At 39.9% G+C, this 21998-nt stretch overlaps 1 protein-coding gene across 2 annotated transcripts in view; it reads right to left on the bottom strand.

The window, feature by feature from the left end:
- Positions 1–21998, bottom strand: part of SLC49A4 (solute carrier family 49 member 4) — a 74167-nt gene that overhangs the window by 44882 nt on the left and 7287 nt on the right. For both annotated transcript variants that reach the window (XM_062005044.1, XM_062005045.1), the window contains exon 2: positions 8025–8118. In XM_062005044.1, coding sequence (XP_061861028.1) covers positions 8025–8118 — 94 coding nt within the window. The remainder of the gene's footprint in view (positions 1–8024; positions 8119–21998) is intronic.

The raw sequence follows: 21998 nt of genomic DNA on the forward strand, positions 1-21998 counted from the left end.
TCACTGCTATGGAGTACGGAGAGAACCTGATGCAAATGCTGTTCTGTTCATAATCCAACAAGAGTGCACTGAGTAGCTGGAAAAGGACTGGAAAGAAAAATACCTCTGAGTAAAGCAATGAATTAATCTATTAAAATAACATTCTAAAAGATGAATTTCATGGAAATGTACTGTCTTCCAATATTTTCATTAAATGATATATTTATACTACAAAAGATTTGTGCCTTCTGGATATTCATGGATTGAGGCCATTAGCATTTTTGCTTGTTTTTGATGCATGTGACCATTGATATGTGGAATAATTTAAAGCTGTTTTTCCCCATCAGTAAGAAAAATTATTACAAGTAGAAAGCCTGAGACATTGTGTGGTACATTATCTCCAGCAATAAACTGAAAAAGAAAAAAAACCAACTTTAAAATGTACTTTCAACCATTCTCATCAGGAACTGGGCTCACGTTTCACCTTCTGTACAACCCATGGCCTCAGCACAGTTGATCACATCATTATGAGAAGGACTTGGAGAGGACCACAGAATCCTCAGCTCAAGAGGGACAGGGAACTTCTGGACAGAGTCCAGTGCAGGGCCACCAAGGTGATCAGGGGACTGGAGCATCTTTCATACCAGGAAAGGCTGCGGGAACTGGGGCTGTTTAGTCTGGAGAAGAGGAGATTGAGGGGAGATCTTATTAACATTTATAAATATCTAAAGGGTGGGTGTCAGGAGGTTGGGGCATCCCTTTTTTCTATTGTATCTAGCAACAGGACAAGGGGTAATGAGATGAAGCTGGAACACAAAAAGTTCCACTTAAATATAAGAAAAAACTATTTCACTGTTGAGATGAGGGAGCCCTGGCACAGGCTGCCCAGAGGGGTTGTGGAGGCTCCTTCCTTGGAGGTCTTCAAGACCCACCTGAACATGTTCCTATGCAACCTGATCTAGGTGGACCTGCTTCTGCAGGGGGGTTGGACTAGATAATCTCTAAAGGTCCCCACAACCCCTACCATTCTACGATTCTATGATCCCCCAGGCATCCCATCTTCATGCCTCTTCTCCCACTCTTAAAGAAAACAAACAAATTCTACAATGCTGTAAAAAATACAGCGAGTTTGAGGTTTAAATTTAAAAGGACTGGAAAAACAGAGTTTCTCCAAAATCATCATGACTGATAGCCTGCCAAGTGTAAGATAAGGATTTGCAACGAGAGGAAGCAGTAATGTCAGGCCAGAACACTGAGGTCTCCATCAGATGTCCACACTGAAGTAAGTCTCCACGAGATGTCCTGACACAGGAAAGGGAAGAGATGGGCATATCACGAGAGCCTTGGCAACATAGCACCAAATTCACTCACATTGTTACACCATGTTACTGTTCGGCCATCACAGCTGCCACACAGCTAGAAGAGAGTTCCTTCAGTTGTTTGCAGGATGAGGGCACGTAAAATCAAAGTTCATTTTAGGTAGGGTTTTTTTTAATTAAAAGTCGGGGTTGTTTTCTTTTTGCTTTGTTAACCCACTCCACAAACCCATTATTAAAAGAAGACATCTATAAAGCAACACTGAGGACACGCTCATCAAATATGAACAGACTCAAAATAAATAGCATTGCTGTAAACACAAAGTAGGCAATTACATTATGGGCTAATGAGGCAAAACATACTGAAACAAGTAATCAGGGAAGAGCACCGGGACTGGCTGTTATCGGGGCTGCCATGGAAGAAGGCTGATGGGACTACTCAGCACAAGATAGGTCTCCAGTAAGATGTTTTTAGTGTACGAGTATGAATGTACAGAATACACAGCAAACTACAGAATGGGATAAACAAGATCTATTTAAACATTCCTCAACAGTTATTCTTATGCCAGTGGAAGAACAAGAGAGTGTTTTGATTGTAATGCAGCAACTTTGATATAAATTTAATTAATATGCATTCTTCTTTAAGGACAGAATTTAGCCAACTCTTGTGAGTCACAAGACTAAGGAAAAGAGCTCAATACGAATAAACCAAGGAAGTGATTGTCCCCTTGCACTCAGCGCTGGTGAGGCTGCATCTGGAATACTGTGTCCAGTGGTGGGTCACTGACTACAAGAGAGACACTGAGGTGCTGGAGCATGTCCAGAGTCGGGCAACAAAGCTGGTGAAAGGCCTAGAGAACAACTCTGATGAGAAGCAGCTGAGGGAGCTGGGGATGTCTAGCCTACAGGAGACTAAGAGACATGATGACTCTGATCTACAAATACCTGAAAGAAAGTGGGGGGTCGATCTCTCATATAATAAATGATAAGACAAGAGGAAATGGGCTCAAGTTGTGACAGGGGAGGTTTAGATTGGACATTATGAAGAACTCTTCCAATGAGAGGGCTACTAAGCATTGGAATGGTCTGCCCAGGGAGGTGGTAGAGTCACCATCCCTGGAGATATTGAAAAGACACATTGACGAGGTGCTGAAGGATAGGGTTTAGTTTAGTGATGGGCTTGACAGTGTGAGGTTAGCAGTTGGTCTCATTCTTAAAGGTCTTTTCCAACTCTAATGATTCTATACAAAAAAAAATTAAGAGCTTTCTACAGTTAAGAATAACATCTGCCATTCTACAAGATGGAGCCAAGTATCCCACAAAGAATATAAATTCTCTTCCTTTCCAGCATAGGTCTTGTAGAAATGTTCCCTATTAAATAGTGCTGGAATTCCAAGCCCGTTCAGAAACTCCAGAATTTCCTTTAATATTTCTACTGGATTTATCACTCCTAGAATTCACACAGGGTCTGTACACTGCTAAGTCAGAAGCTACCCCAGTCACTGGGACAGATGGACAATACCCACAGCAACATGGCCAAAATCCAGCACAGGAGCAAGAGGAAAGAATATTTATCACCAAAATTGTCAAGTGACCTGTTTTTCACTATGACTGTTTGAGCTAAGTCAATTTAACTGCCATCTAGGTGGCAGCACTGATCAGTGGCTGCTGATGAATCACAGGATGCAAAGTTTTGACAGTAGTAGGCAGGACACTTAATGACCCACCAAATCCATGGCTGTTACTGACCAAAGAGTAAAGCAGGAAAAAGTCATCACCATTTAGGAACAACTTGCTGGACCTCTCATCTGAAACAGCAGCTTTGGAGTTGAGGTTAAAAAAATAAAAGCTGTGTACAAGATGAAGTTGGTGGAGGCAAAAAAACAAGCTATACTGTTAAGTTATAGGGGTATAATAGTTAAATATTGCCCATGAGAACCTACTTGTAAATGACTTGTTTCCCTTTTTTCCCCACTTCCCTCTTTTTCTGACATTGGATTAACCCAGTTCACGTTTCACCCAGCACTGCAGCCAAACTAAGTGCCATCAGCACCAGGCAAGTGCTTTTAACACCTTCCTGTACCCACTGAACTACAGCATAGAAACAGGTATGTTTATTCATCTTTTTACTCCCAGACCATACTCCAAATGTTTTGTTTGTTTAATTTCCCTTTGCCAGAGAGTCAGGGAACCCACAGCATGCATCACTGTCTTTATTTCTCACAGGCAGATTCTTCTACCACCCTCTCCTAAAAGGCTCTTTTCTTCCCCTGTAACACTTCAATCCTCCTTCTCCACAGTTGTTTCTGTTTGAGGTGTTTTTCTGAGCACAGAAGTGTGTCCAGTATTGCCAGGGAATACAAGAATCTTAATATGTCTTTCCTTTACTGGAATTACACATTTTACATTTACATTACACAATTACATTTTCTTCTTTACACATCTGAGATGCCAATTCTGAGATGCCTCTTTGCATTTTTCATATATGAGAATGGTGGCCCACAGGCATTTTAGAATCAGAAAAGATAAATAATGAAATGATCCCATGTAATTCTTTCTGGGATGAGAAAGGGAAAAAGTGGAGCTATTAAAGAATAAGTCTATCAAGAATGAAAACACAAATTAGGTTGCAACCAGCTAATAGAAACAAAATGTTACAGAGACATGGTAAGAGCAAACCTTCAGATACAATAAAGGGAAAAGTTAACATCAAAGGTTGTTTTGCAATAATTTAAACCTTAAAAAGTGGTATTATTTAAGGAAAAAAAAAGTCCTTTACAGGATGTATCAATTACCAGCGTGTGCCCCATTAACAACTTCATAAATAACTGTTCCTTTTTCCACTGTCATTCTCCATCATATTGTTTTGCTGGCTTCCCAGAAAATGTTTTAATGGAACTTACTGCCAAGGAGTGCCCTCTTGCTCCTGTGACTCAGGGTCCTCACTAACTACTTCTCTGTTGTGAAATCTTATGCAAAGGCCAAACACTACCAGCCCATACCATGCTAAGTTCTAATCAATTCCTTAATTAATATAGTCAACACAAATGACAAATTATGCTACATCCTTTACTTCCATGTCTTTAATTACCCTGTCTTTCAAAACATTTTAAGAAGTCTTACTTCATATGGTTAGTCTTAAAATTCACATATTTATGGCTATGGGCTGATTTCATAATTAATTTCCTTCTTTCTTATATGTTTCAACTCATGCAGCTTTTGCCTAGATTTATTATATTACAATCAAGTGAAGGAGTTAAGCTGTATGCAAATCTATTCCTAAACAGAGAATATGAGATAAATATGAAATGTTATGAGGGGAAACAATCCTGATCTTGTCTATAAAAAAAAGACCTCCTAGTCATGTTAATGTTCTTATAACCTTCAGAGATGGGTTGAAGGCACACATTCAGGACTGGCATCATTTGATAACAGCTTTTTTATGTTCTGTATAATTTACATTAACTATGAACTAAAAAAAAAAAGAGGTGTGGCAAGTGAAGTTTCCATAACATTTAGAAAGGAATAATGGTTTGGGGGCTTACTTTTAAAAGTCAAAGTCAGTGTTACATATCTGGCACATTTGACAAACTCAGAAGTGCATGGAACAATAAAGTTCTTTTTAACCTCCTAGTCTTTATGATACACACATTAACCTCAGAGGTTAGAGGGCTGGGGAGGAAAGCAGGTAAGCTGAAGCACACGTGTCCATGTGTAGGTTGGTTCCTTAATCTCACATGAAAGTATATAGTTTCAGATTTTTGTCATGCACTCCCACTTCAGCCTTCACTGAATTTATGCAGCTCTGGCATGGATTCCCAGTGTGGTTTTAGGTCACACACTGGCAGAGAATTAAAATTCGCCATAAGGAACAGCTGCTTCAAGAGACACACTCAAATGTGCAACCTGAATTCTCCCTCATAAAAGTCATGCATATACATGGGCGTCAAATGAACTGAAAACAGAGGTTAAGGTTCGTGTTTAAAATATGACTCAGAGAACTGGAGGTAGTCTTATTCTTCTATTACAGACTGGAGCCAAAAGAATAATTACAGCCTAGAAAGAAGCTTAAGGACACACTTGGATATTACAGGTCTGTGTGAGATAAGGAGCATAAAGCAGTCAGGATTAAGTACCAGTCTTAACAATGATTTCCTCACATCTGCGATTACTCTGATAGGCAATGGACTTTCGTAGCTCTCCTTAATGTTAAATTACAAGAGCTTAGGGAGCAAAGACAGCTACAAAGTAGAAAAAAACCCTAAGCCTGACAAACCTCATGCACATTCTTGTAATTTTATATATCTTAACTTTGACAATTGTCCCATGGAAATCCTTCAGAATATTACTGCAGATTACCCAGGGACTGAAGGAACATGCTACAAACCATGCAAAAGCATTTAAAGAAATTCCAGTTACACTGGCTTCTGAAATACTCCAGTAATAGCTCGTGCATCTTGTCCATCTGACTGGCTCTGTAATGTCCAAATTGCCATATTAACACTTATACACATTCAAAATAAGTGCACATTTTAGTGCTCAGACAGTTGAATGTTACTGCTAAATGCATCAGCAGCAATGTTCATCTTGAAAAATACTGTTTCATTTGGTATCATGCTTTAAGTTTGATGATGAATTGATGAAAAATGGCTCTCAAAACAATGCAGGTTACATGGTATAACATCACACAGTCTGTTCAATTATTTACAATGTCTCAAGAAGCCTTCACTGAAGACCATCCTTTTGCTTCACACAGTTGGCTATAATTAATTCTCTGTAGATTTTTAATCAAACTGTGTAAAAGATCAAACTGCTTCCTCAAGTACAGCTAAAATTCTTGAAAATCTCTTTTTTTTTGAGTAGGCTAAGTAAGCAGATTTAGCAGTTTCAGCTGCATATTTTCCCAGCATGAATAAATTAAATTAGTAACCTTTTCTTCCATCAGGATTCTGCTCACACTCTTTTGCCTATATAACTCTCAATAAAAGGTGTCGTCATATTTCATACATCTCAGACTCTATACAGTACATAGTCTTTCTTTCTCTAGTTAAAGAAGCTGCTCTTTGAATGATTCTCCTTAGGCATTTATTTCACTGTTCTCATAGGTCCCCTCGCTGCAGGTACAATGGAAAACCTTTTTTAAAGGTGCTCTGAAGTCTCCTTCCCATTTCCCAAATCTTCTCCCCTCCCACTCCTCACATCTCAATCTCATTTGGGAATTTCTTCTAGGGTTCTTACAGTCTTCATCCTTGCTTCAGTAAAGCCTAAGGCAGCACAAGCCTTTTGGCATAAATCATAAAAAGCCACGTAAGACAACATTTCGTTGCATTTAAGCTATCTTGCACACTTAAATGATATATATTTTTAATCCAAGATTAGTCAGAATGGATGAAGTGGATGTTGCACACCCTTCAGCATTTTGAGAAAGTATAAAACATGAGCACAACTGGGACAGCTCTTCCTGCTCACCTTAACAGCACTTTTTTACCTTAAAAGGTGAGGAGTTCAGCCTCGTATTCACCAAGTCCTTGAACATATTGAAATAGGCAACACTGCGCAACTAACATCAGGAGCACCTTGGGTGCTTCCTTATACACTTACTAGGCACCTAAGAGCTGATATTGCATCCCTCCCTGTACTGACTGCATCACACTTAGATTACTAAACTATTTCTAACATACTAGCTACTTGCTCCAGATAGGGGCTAGTTTTACAATCAATGTGTTTATTACATTCTCAGTCCTTTCTCTGGATCTCTCCCTTTGTTTCATCCATGGCATCCAGCCATCTGCTTTCTACTTCACATCAAACATTTTCTTTCTCAACCTAAAGGTTTCCAAGCTGATTTACAGGTAAGAAATAATAAGGAAAAAACCCCAACTTGCTGAAATAATATAAGGATTGCCTGAGAGCTGACTAGAATTGAAGGGGGGGGAAACCCCAAAACAACGGGCAAAAACCTTGCATAAATAAATTCCTTCTTAGTGCGTGCATATTATAGAAATGTAACTAGTGGAAGCAGATTCAGTCCTCCTTCAGCAAAAGAAAAGTAAGTGAACAAGTGATCCACATTCCCTGTGTGTGCAAAACAAGTGCAACCAAGGACTCACAGGTTCAGGATACTTCGATGAGAGGATGGAATCTTTTAGATGATGTGATTTTTAGGAAGGCATCTGTTTCTGTCACAACTCTTGTATCTCAAGTGTACAGAAGGCATTCATTTCAAGGATAGAGAAAGTACAAAGCCACTTTGGAATGAAGACTGGAAGAGACCATGTGAAAGTAGCCATTTTGCATAAATTCATCTGTCACACTGCACAATCCCATACATCCAACATGAGAAATGAACTATTTACATTTGCATACAAATTACATATTTTGAGGTTTTGTGGCACAGTTCCTTGTGTGATCTTGGGCCAGTTTCTGAACCTCACTAAATCTCTGCTTCCTTGTTTGCAAAGCAGATTAATATTAGCTATGCAAGATGGGGTGAGGCTTAATTAACTCAAGTTTGTAAAAGGCTTTCTGATCTTCAGATACTACATAGAAGAGGGACTAGAAAAATCCATTTAGGAATCAAAGAAACATGTAAGCCCACATCCACACAACAAACATTTGGCATACCAAATTCACAAAGAAAATCTGTACTAACGCTTCTTTGCAGTAGCAGCAAAAACTACAATGGCAGAAAGTATAAGATATTAATATTAAAAAAAGCAATTCACTTACTTCTTCCTGATTTCTAGGTCTGAAACTGGAACACATCTTAGGCCAGCTCCCAACACCATAAGGGATGATGTTAGTAACACAGTTACCCTCAAACCTAAGATGAAAAAACAACAGTATTTTACTAGTTGAGTCAGTAATGTTGCAAAAAACAATAATGCCTAAATATTTTTAGTTACATGCAGTCTCACAGCAGTAATGCATATCTCTTTCAAACTAGAAACACTTTGGTGTTGATATATATTGGATACTTTATGAAATCCCGTGTTATTTTCTATACTTACACTGCAGAATTACAAAGCTTTAGTCTTGACACACTATCACATAGGACTGTACTCAAAATCATACAGACATTCTTGGAAGTGAGAAGTGATAATAAAAGTATCATCAAAACGTGCAATATTCCCTTTAGAATGAGAAGCATCAGGGAATATACTCCAGTGTGTGATGTGAAATCTAGGTAGATCCAAAGAAAACTCTGGACTTGTACATTCTTTTCCATCCACTTAATGAGCACAGACACAGCACTGTTATTGTTTTCTTTTGTAATGCAGATACACATTTCATCCTGAAGAAATAACCATTTATACCAGGAAAAAAAGTGCAAGAATTTTTTTTGCAGTCCTTGCAATTAGGCCAAGTTTTTGCTGTGCTCAGCTCAAATTGTCACAGATTGTAAATATAGTACATTATAAAAAAGAGCTATAATTGACTGATTCCTTGAATATGTTTTTTCCTCATACTGTGATTCTCAACTAAGAAGCACTTAGATTAGAAACAACTTTATCTTTGTGCTGCAATTCCTTTTGCCAGCAGTTTATTTGCTGCCACTAAGGTGTTTCCATCAGCAGTACACAGAAAGAGAACTGTGACAGCCAAGGGGCTTAACCTCCAGAATCATGTAAAACACCAAAATCATAAATATGCACAATTAAAAACTGCTGATGCAGTCTGTATTTGAGAAGTTGTAAAGCTTGAAACAATTTCACAGAAAGAAACAAGAAATAGCAGGGCTTCCATGTTCTTAGAACACAATAAAATCGAACTGTGATACAGACCATCTCCAACATTCAGGTGAAAGGAATAACTACCCAAAACACAGACTGAAAAAGAATGAATACCTGTGATAACTCACCTAGCCAACAAACAATTTTGATTCTTTCTAAAAGGTCCAGTTATCAGTGAAGCACTCCCTCTGTGTTAATGCCTCTGATCAGCACAATTTAACCAGTACTCACATTAAACATCTTGTCTCTGTGTGATTTTTATGGGGGGTTTTAGAGCATGTATTTTACCAAAACATAATCTTAGAGCACAAGACATCACTTTGCTCTTATTGCAACAGTTCTTAGTGAATCTCACACACAGGTTTGCGACCCTTTGTACCAGACACTGTACAAACCACACCAATGACAGGTCCTCTCTCAACCAACCTAGCCCAAGATGACCAAACCAAAAAGTTATTGCTACAGGTTCTCAGAAATGGAACATGACTTCCTTTGGTATGGCTCAGCCATCAAGGAATGCAACCCACAGTCCTGTGACTCTGAAGGACACCTCACATCCCTGATGCCCCAGAGAAGCATCAGCAGCTGAGAGTATGTGTTTCTTTGCAGGATTTCCAATGCCCGCCCAGACTTACATGCTCAACTTCATGCTCAATCAGGACATGTTGCTGTTAAACTGGTTTTTCAAGTGTGCATGTTCAGAGGGCTATACCTAAATGTCCAGATAGCACAGCTGTTCATAATCCTGTTGCTCTTTATGTTTGCTGGGCTACCATGTGAGCCTTCATGCCATGCTCAGCTGTATATTACTGTACAAATAACCACCCCCATAACATATGCAGTATCAGGATTGCGTATGTGATCACTTTAGCCTTTTCTCCTGGGAAATAAATCTCTGTTAGCATTGGTTTTGTGCATAAAGAGAAGTTGTATGCCACGAGAATAAGAATTTTATTGATGGAAAAACCAAGACACAAATCTTTTAACTAATACCTGAGTCTTTCCATTTGGAAATACTGACGTAACATTTCAAGACAGTTCTAGTAATGTAAATATCACCTTCTTATTTTCCATGTAAGCTGGGATCTTTTTGGATTGCATTTCACAAATCATGGCATGTTCTGCCTTTCAGGAGACACAAGGACAGAGATAGCCTGGAAGGTTCTGCTCACTGGGCACCACAGGAGGCACAGGCCACGTGCAAGCCCAGGGCAAAGCAGTAAATGAGTATCACACAGAAATTTAAGGTTAAATCACCACAGAACATGAGGAGTGTTTCCAAATAAAAAATTCTACTTGTTTTTTACTTTTAAAAAATCCCCCTCAAAAAAAAAAAAACAAACAAGAAAAGGTTTTAATTTAAATCTATAGAAAAGTTTCCTAAGAAAAACATGCAATTTGGTGAAAAGCAAGTTGGATGCTACAGTTTTCCCTCAGACTTATCTTCAATGTCAACCTTACACAACAGGCACTTTTAAAATAAAATTATCAGTTAAAGCCTCACAATCATGTATGTTTGATGTCACCAAACTTTCTTTGAAATCTTCATCTTGAATACTGCAATGTACCACTTTGAGAAGTTTTGCTTGCCAAAATTATTCTTCAACCTTTTTTCCCCCCCTACCTTAACATGTAAATGCAATCTTAAAAATCCCTCTGGTTGAAGCTCCATGTTAAGAATGATGACACCAAAGTGAACAAGTAAAAGTCTGTCAGACAAGCAGCATATTACGTATTTTCTTTGCTAATTACATGTTGCATTTCTACACTCTTAAGTATCTTCCAGTTTTATTTTGCTTTACATTTTACCCCTCTGCATCCATCCTCCTTTTCATCTTTGTTAGAAATTAGTATTTAATCCTATTTTTATAGTTATTTCAGTATTTTTGTTTTGAACATTGCAGTGGTCTTTAATCTGAATTGGACATCTTGCATTGTTCTAGAAAGTGCACCCCAGAGTGTTTCAGATAGCAGCATGCATCATGGGGACAATAAACCAAAGTAACCAACTAAGCCTGAAAAAAAAGTCCATGAACCCTCCAAGAAATTATTTCTCTATTTTAAAACATTCCAGTAATTCTCACAACCAAGATTGTGAGTAGATGTAAATTAACTTCAGGAAGTTTATCCTGTAAATGCAAGCAGTAATTGATTGGGGGGTGCATAACTTCTTAAAATCCATCATCTAGCCTCTTCTCTCAGAGGTTTCCATGAGAGGTTTCTGACACATGGCTGGAAAGAGAAGAAACTCCTTTAAAGGGATTTGCTGCCAATGGAGGAAGTTTTCTGTTCTTCAGAGCCTCTCTCATTAGCTGCTCATTCCCACCTTGATCCTGCAAGGAGGTTTCTGGGCCCCACAAGACGCACTGACTGCTGAGCAAAATGTGGCCACTTTCAGAATAGCCAAATGTCATTGACAGTAACAGAACAGTCCAAGCTAGCAGCAGAAATTGAGTCAGTAATGAAAAGACATTCATTATGAGTGAAACTGTCAATATTGTTCAACAGGCCAGCCCTCCTGTGGCTAATAACATGGCCTGCTTTACAGCTTCAGCAGCCCACGCTGCATTTGCTGGTCTTCATTTCTTGTTAAAACAACTACCCCCAAACTCCTGCCATTACTAGAGATTTAACACAAACTCTCAACCCACAATCCTCTTAAATCTCCTGCAAAACACATACTTTCAATCCTGCCAAGACCACATTGTACTAGTAAACCTTAATGATTACCTATGCCAGCAAGGATATGCTGAGTGGAAGCCCCTGGAACATTTCTAGCTGGCCCACAAATTTCCTTTCCTCTCTGCTGGGAAAGCAGCAGCTACAGCAACACACACAGTGTGATAAACCTGGAGCCCCCCACCACCTGCTGCCCAACACAGAAAACAAGCAAAACCCAACCACACTGCAATGTGGTCTCACACAGGAGTGCGAGGCAGCGGCTGCTGCTGGTACTAAGCTGCTTTTCAGCCCCCTCACCACAACATCAAACAACAGCATCCAATGTGTGGGTGTTGCATCCCCCACAACTCTTCCAGGATGCCTTACTTTCAAGATGCTTTTTAAAGTACATAAAAAGAAAATTCATTTCCTTCCTCCCCAGCATTGCATTACTGACTTGTAACCAAGTGATTTATAATAAGAAACTTAGTAAAAGATGTACTGCTACAATTAATTCCTCATTCCAACTTATTTATACACTATCAGGTTCTCACTAAGAAAAAGAACATGATTAAACAACTGTGTAATGCTTTTGTAAGCTTTTGAGAAGTATGATCATTCCTCCTCTCACCTGGCAGTCACCTGTTAATGATAAAAGATCATAAAACATGTGACCAAGACTGTATAAACCAAATCCTTACTCATACCAAACACACACGCAAGACAAAACTTTCTTCATGTCAAGCAGTGGAAGTTTATACCTGGCTGAGGTCAGCATACAGCAGCATCCTGGCTCATGCTACAGGCCCACAGAGAGCAAAACACTTCTAGTTCTGAGCATCACCCAAGTGAAAGATATTGCTTGGGTTTGGTTCTTCCTCTATTCCTAATGAAACATCCACTTAGGGAGAAATTCCAATTGGATGCACAGAACAGACAATTTTTACCTTTGTTCTAAGATTAACTGAAGTTTGAACAGAGGACAGGCTGCTGGATTCAGTCCTTTGCCTGGCATGGCAGCAGCAGATTCCCTGGTACAGCTCACACAAGCCTCTCTCCGACACACGAACATTTGAGGGGTTTCCTTCCTTCAGCTGCAGATACTAAAATCAGTCCTCACAAACAATACAAAAAGGCTTTAATTAGAAATGAGTGTCATCAGCATGCTGCACATCTTCAGAGTGTTTAAAGACCAGGCTGGAAGCAAGAATGGGGCCTTCTGACACAGAATTGAGAGCATTTGCTTGACTAGTAGTATTTTGAATAAATTGTATCTAGCTAATAACAACAACAAAAAAATCCTGTCTTGATGCACATACACCAGGAAATGAAAAACGTCCCAATTTCAACAGTCATTCCAACAGTTCACAGTTAAATTGTCCTTTTCCTTCCAATTTAAGAGCAAACTCAGTTTTCAAATAAATTCTTGCTTTGTCTTCTTAACAAAACAAAGCACAGGCTCTCGCATTTTTCCTTCCATGAAATTAACTTACAAAAAGGGACCTTTACCTTTGGTTTCAGTATGCAAAGCACTGAGCTCCAGTTCTCTCACAATTTTTCTTTGGTCTTGGAATTGGTTTCGTGTCTTAATACTCTCCTGATTGTTCAAGTATCGTCTTTTAAATGGATTTCTTTGCTGGATGCCAATTCTCCATTTTGTAGGATGAGTCTGTCTCTTTTTCTCCTTAATGTGCCTTTACATTTCCCCATAATAAAACAAAAGCTTGATTAAACAGCTCACTTTGTTGGAGAAACCTGAAAGCTCTGCACTAAACTTCCTCCTTCAAAATTATCTACCACTTCAGAAATCTTTGTATTTTAAATGTAATTCTAGCAAAATTATACTAATAGCTGTATCATTTACTCTCATGAGATCAGTTCTCTTTGTCATGATTAAAACACCAAAAAGGAAATTGCTACTTTTCTACTGAATGCAGTGAATAACGCTTCTGTTGTGCCTGCACTTTGCCAAATTGACTACTGTCATCAAGGAGGACAAGCAGCAACCCTTTCTTCAGAAGAGGCATCCTTGCATCAAGCAATACAATTCTCAAATCACCCCTTTCACTGATCTGAAAAGACTTCATAACAGAGATGTGGTCCAAATCTTTCTGCTAACACACAGAATAAACTTGAAAAATCAGAATACATTCCTGCCTTGCATTCCACAACAGCACTTGATTGCAGAGGAGCCCAAATTGTGTTTGAAAACTCAACGAAAAATAAATACATTCAAGAATAGCACCAAACTACACTTGGAAGCAAGAAAAAATTGGAGTCAAACACAAGGACTGCATGCAAGAGAGAACAACTATCAGCTTACATAGAACTAATAAAGAAATTGCTCCTAGCTTGATGGCCAAGATATCATGGGGTGCAAGTAAGCACAACCTGGATTTCCCTTTTTCTCTGTGATTCTGTGATACATGATGATGATGATGCTTCTGTTATTGCCCCATCTTTTGTAAGCTGAGGTCTTAAAACAATTGAAGACAATTTTTCAATCCATTCCCTGGCTCTATGTGGCACTACAAAAAGAGCATCCAAATTTTAACTTAAAAGGTTTAGATTGAGTTGTTTGGGGTTTTTTTCTAATTGAAAATAAAGCAAAATCATTTTAAACGTTCTGCAAGACGGATGATAGCATCTTTCTGGTATCAAACAGCAGGAACCAATCTCTATTATATAGAACCTGTCTGAAATGAAGCAACTTCCTTACGACTGGATTATCTTCTTTATGAGGAAAAGATGCAGGAACTTTGACTGTTTAGTCTAGAGAAGGGGAGATTGCAGTGGGGATCTCATTAATATTTATAAGGATATAAATGGTGGGTGTCAGGAGGTTGGGGCAGTACTTTTTTCTGTTGCATCTACTGACAGGACAAGGGGTAATGGGATGAATCTGGAACACAAAAAAATCCATTTAAACATAAGGAAAAACTGTTTAATTGTTCAGGTGTGGGAGCCCTGGCACAGGCTGCCCAGGGAGGGTGTGGAGGCTCCTTCTCTGGAGGTCTTCAAAACCCACCTGGACATGTTCCTGTGCAACCTGATCTAGGTGACCCTGCTTTGGCGGGGGGAGTTTGACTGGATGATCTCTAAAAGTCTCTTCCAACTCCTATGATCCTATGAAATTAACTAGACCCAGAACTACATCTCAACCCCCAGTCTTGTCTAGGATACAAAAAGCAGACCTCTTCCTATACAGTTCCTACAACACATCCCAGTTCCACCTTCCAGGGGAGAACTGCATGACAAGGGCAGATTTCGCTAGTTACTGTGTTACAATTCCTTCTAACATAAATTGTAAGCAAGTTGAGATCCCCAGACAAAATATGTACTGGAAACCTCTTGAAACATGGATGTAGGAGGTAATGATTTTCAGAACAGCAATTTCTCTTTTTAACATCTTACAGCTGGTGGGACAGAATCTGTCAGCAATAGCTGCCCAGCTAACACTCAGGCTATCACGAGGAGTTTGAAGCTTCTTAATTTAAGGAAACAAACTTTGTATGTATAAACACAGCAACTTCAAGGAACATAGTTCCTGTGGTTTGATAGAGACTTTCTAATCAGGGTCAGAAATTCAGAAGAGCCAGTATCCCAGAAATGTCACCACCAGTAACATGGGAGATCCCGCAGAGAAGAGCTAGAACTGATCAAAAAAAGACCTGGTGGTATTAGTCAATAATTGGCTGAATATGAGCTGTCAGTGTGCCCAAGTGGCCAAGGAGGCCAATAGCATCCTGAATTGTATCAGACTTAGAGTGGCCAGCAGGATCAGAGAAGTGATCATCACCCTGTACTTGGTGCTGGTGAGGCTGCACCTCGACTGCTGTCTCCAGGTCTGGGCTCCTCACTACAAGAAGGACACTGAGGTGCTGGAGTGTGTCCAGAGACAGGCAACGAAGCTGGTGAAGGGTCTGGAGAACAAATCTGATGAGAAGCATCTGAGCGAACTGGGGATGTTTATTCTGGAGAAGAGGAGGCTGAGGACAGATGTGATCACTCTCTACAACTATCTGAAAGGAGACTAGTGAGGTGGGGGTTGGTCTCTTACCCAAAGTAATAAGTGATAGGACAAGAGAAAACAGTTTACAGTTGTGTGAAAGGAGGCAGAGAGACTGGATATTAGGATAAATTTCTCCACTAAAAGGGCTGTCAAGCACTAGGACAGGCTGTTCATGGAAGTGGAGGAGTCACCATCGCTGCAGGTATTTAAGACATGCAGATGTGGCGCTGAGGGACATGGTTTAATGGTGGATGTGGCAGTGCTGGGTGAACAACTGGGCTCAATGACCTTAGAGGTCTTTTCTAACCTAAACAATTCTGTAATTCTATCTTGAGGGAAATGATTGAATACATGTAACAACTAAAATAGATACAGAAGCCATGAGGATATAATTGTGAGATGCAAAGCTAATTATTATGACAATCACACAACCACTCCACAATTCCTGAGCTGCTGCATCCTTCTCTATATGCATTCTGATCATAAGGGAACCAATATGCTAAAGTATTCACACTCTGAACTGCACCTCTCACTTCTGGTTTGTATTGTAAATACTGTTGTTTTATGGTATTTTTCTTCCCCTCCTTAACATTCATTAAAACATGTTAAAATCCTTACTTCTCTGTTTAGATGCAAGAATGGGACTGCACCGGTTAGAAGGAATAACAAGTTATCACAGCCATGTCAAAAGCCTGCAGAGTGCTTTTGTCTCATCTGCTTCAATGAGATCAAACCAACATGATCAGTGGACCCATCCTTTTTTAACTTTATCCCAGCATATTAAACACAAAATGAATCTCTAAAAAAAGGTCAAGAAAAGTACATCTTAATTCTCCAGCTTTCTACTCCTCTACACTTAATTGCTACAAACTGAATGACCCAAGTTCTTCTATGGTATCTTGCAGACTTAGCTGCTATGGTTTAATCACAGCTGGTGGCAGACTGTACCTGTAAACACAAAGTAAGTATTTCAGTTTGTGCAGCAGTTTAAAAGTTTGGTACTGTAAATTAAGTAGTCCTGATTTTAAGAACTGAACAGGTTTAATCTGAGTTTTTGGATATATGAAAAGGTAGTTTACAAGTATTGAAGTTTCCTTCCATATGTCAGCTAAGGACTTTGAAGCACCCTAGCAGTTTAACATCAACAATGGAACAACAAATGGCAAAAAAAAAGTCTGCATTGCAAGGTTCTACAGGTGTTGTAAATTCTATTTATCAACCTAAAGACTGACATTTTGCCTGTAGTGATAAAAAAGGCACCAAGTTGAATGGTATTTGCCTGGAGATCAAAATGCTGATTTTAGACTCAACTAAAATATCTCTGATTTTTTAATGTGCTATTTATTGGCTTCAAAGGAGACCAATTATTTTATCCTATTGTTGATATTACACATTTTTTCTGCAGAGAGTATCCCTTTTATCTGCAACTAATTCAAGTGCAATGAACCTCTCCTAATGCTTGCAGAGAGCCTCAGAGAAGAGAGCACTGGCCTGGGGCAGTAAGACCTGCAGCTCTCGACATGCCTTATGAAATTGGGCAGGCCACTTATCTTCTGCTTCATTTTTCTCTTTTTTCCACTCCTCTGCCTTGTTTATTCAGGCTAAAAACAGATGGACACAGAAGCTGGTCTCATGATTAGTATTCGAAAGGCTAGTAAATCAAGTCTTCTCTTCACCTGGGGTCAGTGCAGTGATGCAATAAGAAAAGAGCTATTTGAGTGCTTACAAAATCCATGAAATTAACATACAAAACAATTGTCAGAGTTGTTCTTTCATCCTTCACCTGCTTTTACTCTCAATTCTGATATTTAATGACATACAAATATTTAGGTGAATCAGTTAAAACATCTCAGTAGTGCAAGGGAGAGGGACCTGGGTGTCTTGGTGGACAGCAGGATGACTAGGAGCCAGCAATGTGCCCTCGTGGCCAAGAAGGCCAACGGCATCCTTGGGTGTATTAAAAGGGCTGTGGCCAGTAGGTCAAGAGAGGTTTTCCTCCTCCTCCTCTACTCTGCCCTCATGAGACTGCATCTGGAATATTGTGTCAAGTTCTGGGCCCCTCAGTTCAAGGACAGGGAGCTGCTCGAAAGAGTTCAGTGCAGGGCCACAAAGATGATGGAGTGGCACATCTCCCTTCTGATGAAAGGTTGAGGGAGCTGGGGCTCTTTAGCTTGGAGGAGACTGAGAGGTGATGTCAGTAATGTTTACAAATATGTAAAGGGTGGGTGTAGGAGGATGGAGCCAGGCTGTTCTCAGTGATATCCAATGATAGGACTAAGGGGCAAGGGGTATAAACTGGAACACAGGAGGTTCCAAAGAAACACAAGGAAGAATTTCTTCCCTGTTCAGGTGAGGGTGCACTGGCACAGGCTGCCCAGATGGGTTGTGGAGTCTCCTTCTCTGGAGACATTCAAAACCCACCTGGATGAGTTTTTGTGTGACCTACTCTAGGTGGTCCTGCTCTGGTAGGGGTGTTGGACTAGATGATCTTTCGAGGTCCCTTGCAACCTTTAAGATCCTGTGATTGTGACATATAATGAACTGAAAAACTGCCTAAGAGGGCATGGGCATGTGTGTGCATGTGCTGGTGCATACAGAGAGAGAGAAGCAGAGCAGCTGACAAAAATAGCTAACAATGCAGTCGAGGACTAAAACTCTTAATTAATTTTGAAGCTAAATTATAGATGCTCATTAACAAGAGAAAGTACAAGACAACAAGCCTTTGCTCTGGCTCTCACTGCTGTATTCCTGGATGAACGCTCACAACCAAAGCCCTTTCAGCACCCAACAAAGGGAGAGAAGCTTTTTTCTTTTCCCACTCATTTCAAGAACTCCTGATTGCACAACAGGCTTAATTAGACAAAACTAACTACAGATCCTTACCTGTGGTGACACAGAGAAAAAACAATCTCTCTTGTATACAACCATCAGAGAAGATGTTCTGTCATTATCTTAGTGTCACTTGCCCACATCACCCAACGGTGCACAAAATTCTTCATTTTAAGAAATACAGTGGTATTTTTCTTTGCCATGACGAAGTATCAAGCAGCAACCAGCTGCCAATCCTTGCTGCATACACTAAATATTGTCTAGTGCATCTGCTAAATCAGGACACTAAGTGCTAAGTTTCTCCTGCTTACTGTCCCTACTGCAAGCTGGGGAAACATCAGAGCCATGAGAGTCTCATTGATGTAAAACTCATGTAGGTCTTGTGACTTGTAGGAAAGGTCACTGGAGTGAGCTTTCATTTTTCTTCTGTATGAACAGTGTTAATGTTTCTTGAACTCTGAAATGCATCAGGCACTATTTAGGGTACACAGTTCATCCCAACAGATGCCCTTTGCAGCACTGTAATGGGTCCTAAACCCTAAACCCATTGCATTTTTTAAGGCTCTCGATCAATTCTTTAGGTTTACCCATTTAAAATTCTAGCGACTCCACCTTTCTCAAATGGTGAAAAGTAACATCACTCATCCAAAATAGCCAAATAAAAAAAAAAGTTTCTAAATGCAGTTGTACTTGACAACCCATAACCCAGAAAAACATGAGCAGATTTTGCCAAAAGCAGAAGACCTCTCGCTTTCCAAATACATCACTCCTTTAGGCTGAGTCATACAGATCTGCAGCTTTAAAAAGAGGAAAAACCTAAAAATCCATTCTATTACAAATCTGCATGAGAAAGCTTAATTTGAAGCTTTTAAGGAAGTTGGAGCATTGATCACAAGCTTCTGCAGCACAATTACAGCTACAGCCACAATAGCACGTGGAAAGCATTAAAAAACAACAAAATGATGGCAGGAAGTGATGGAACAGTTCTGAATGTCAGCAACCAAGAGAAAGGCAGAGCAAGTCCCACGATCGTAACTGAAAATTTCTGGAAGAAATTTGTACCAGTGAGGTCTTTTGGCCTCCTCACTTGAGGCTATATCAGGTTCACTGGTAGAATTCAAACATTCTCCAATTAAATTTGCAAAAACTCTAACAGAGAATCAACGAAACACGTTTCTTACATTTCCTCCTGCTCATTTTAGCACTGACTTTGGTTTTGGGGGGTTGGGCATATTTACCAAACACAAATATTTGGTTTATAGAAAATATTTGTTTACTGTCAGACTATAGATTTTCACAACAGGGGACATTATTTCAGGACCTATCTACTTTTTCAGCTCTGAAAAGACCAGCAAATATCCCTGTTTTACATGGCTCCTTTCCCACAAGCAGGGTCAATATCATTGGCCAAAAATAATGAATAAAATTTGTTTGGGCAATGGCAATGCTGTTACTGATATTCAGAAAACTGTACAGCTGAGTTAGTTCAGCATTGACAAAAGAAAACGGTCTTTCTTTGCCTATACTGAGTTTCACCTGACAGGAAAAATAACACCATTTAAATCTTTAAAGGAAATAGACTCCGTTTTCTTTAAAGGAAGCAGTTTCAGCTTTTGCAAGCCAAAACATGATCTATGCTTTTTATCTCTTTAATAGTATTATAAACTAATAGATATCAAGCAAATGCAAAACAACTTTCCTAAGTGCTTTACTATTCCCCCAACAAAAATCTACAAGAAAACCCAGGGGACTTGGATAATGGTGTAATTATTGCTGTCATTTCTGTTACAGAAGCTGTCACCAGCTACCTTTATTGTAGGAAGACTGCTTCACTCTTAAAAACTTATAGAATAAAGGAGATTGACAAAATTTAAATGTTTAAATGCAGCAAAGCAGTGCACAATGTTACTTTAGTGCTTTCTGTCTCATTCAACAAGGATTTCCAGAAGAGGAGAGCGCAAAGCCAGGGAGGCCACTCTAACATCCTCCTCATGCATCCATCACGAGGCCAGACATCTGTCACCACTAAGCCCACACAAGAAGGAACAGCCACCCGCCTCTGTAACAGTGGCTCCTGGGGAGCCCTGCAGGAAGCAGGTAACTGGGGGCCAGGGCACCTTGAGGAAGAAGAGGTGAAGGAAGGGTCAGCAGACCTTCTGGTCAATAACAGAGACCTCTAGGCAGAGTTCATAGGTTGAGTTGTGCAGAAGTAAAAGACTGGGACTTGTTGGAGACAAGAAAAGACAATAAGGTCAACTGCATTCAGAGAAACTTCCCAGCTTCTGGTTTTAAAGGTACTTCTCAAGGCAGTTCACATAAGCTGTTTGCTGACCTGAGGCAGGAGGGGTGCAGGCACCCACCAACCCCATCATTTGCTGCTGGCTACCCAAGTCATATTTACTACTGCCTCTTGCTCTCTCAGCACCCTTTCCCCTATGCTTCTTACTCATCTCATTCCTCCAGCTTTAACATCCCTACCACTCCTCATCCTCCAGCTCCAGATCTCTTTTCTGCATCAAAGCCTACCATGCTTCACTCACTACTTCACCCCATACTCCCACCGCTTCTATCTCTCCCCACCTACCCAAGAGCTTTTCTCAGATCTGCTCTCATTCCTTTAAGCCTTGAGCTTCTTGCATCCAAATACTTCTATTCCTCAATAATCAGGAGGAGTAAAAGACAGAGGGAAATGAGAGGACAAGATGGGCACACCACAACAGCAAGGAGACACAAAGATGAGGCAGGAGCAGAGAAGAAGAAGAAAATTTTACAAGGGACACTAAAAATACATGAGTATACAATAAGGGAGATAGCAGTGTATAGCTGCCCTAGTATTATACTCACCATGGGCAACTTCTAAAAGCTACTGTTGACAAAACACCTATCTAGCTGGAGTTGTATCCTGACCCAGTTCCAGGATGCTTGTGATAACAGTTGTATAAAAAAAGTAAGGGATTCTTTTATGCACTCATAAATTATTCCCCTGTTCATCAATTTCTCAACATCAGAGCACAATGAGTTACATACCCTTGCTCACTGTGCCTGCATGCTCAGTGCACCAAAGCCTCCAGACAACACTATCTTCAGTTAACAGGGCCATTACTATTCTCACATGAGCTAGGCAGACATGTTAAAGATTTTACTTTCCATCACAAAAAAGTTATTTTAAATCCAGCATCCACTTTCTTGATATTCTTCATCGTGTGGTGTTTCAAACTGCTGTCCCATCATCACTGCTGCAACCGCAAAGAAACATGCAAAGTGCACTGCAGTTGGGTAAAAGGCAGCAGTACGAACAGAAATGTCTGTGGAAACATGGCATGAAGAGAGAGGAGGTGATATCATCTATCAGAAGGAGCTAGCTCCAAAAGAGGACATCTGTCTACAGCCGTGACTGATGCTTTCAACTCAACCTGGCCCATCAGGAGGTATGAGAAGTGCTGCTAACAATCAAGCTAGTATTGCTAT

Source organism: Colius striatus, chromosome 11 (genome assembly GCF_028858725.1).
Source record: "Colius striatus isolate bColStr4 chromosome 11, bColStr4.1.hap1, whole genome shotgun sequence".
Taxonomy (NCBI): domain Eukaryota; kingdom Metazoa; phylum Chordata; class Aves; order Coliiformes; family Coliidae; genus Colius; species Colius striatus.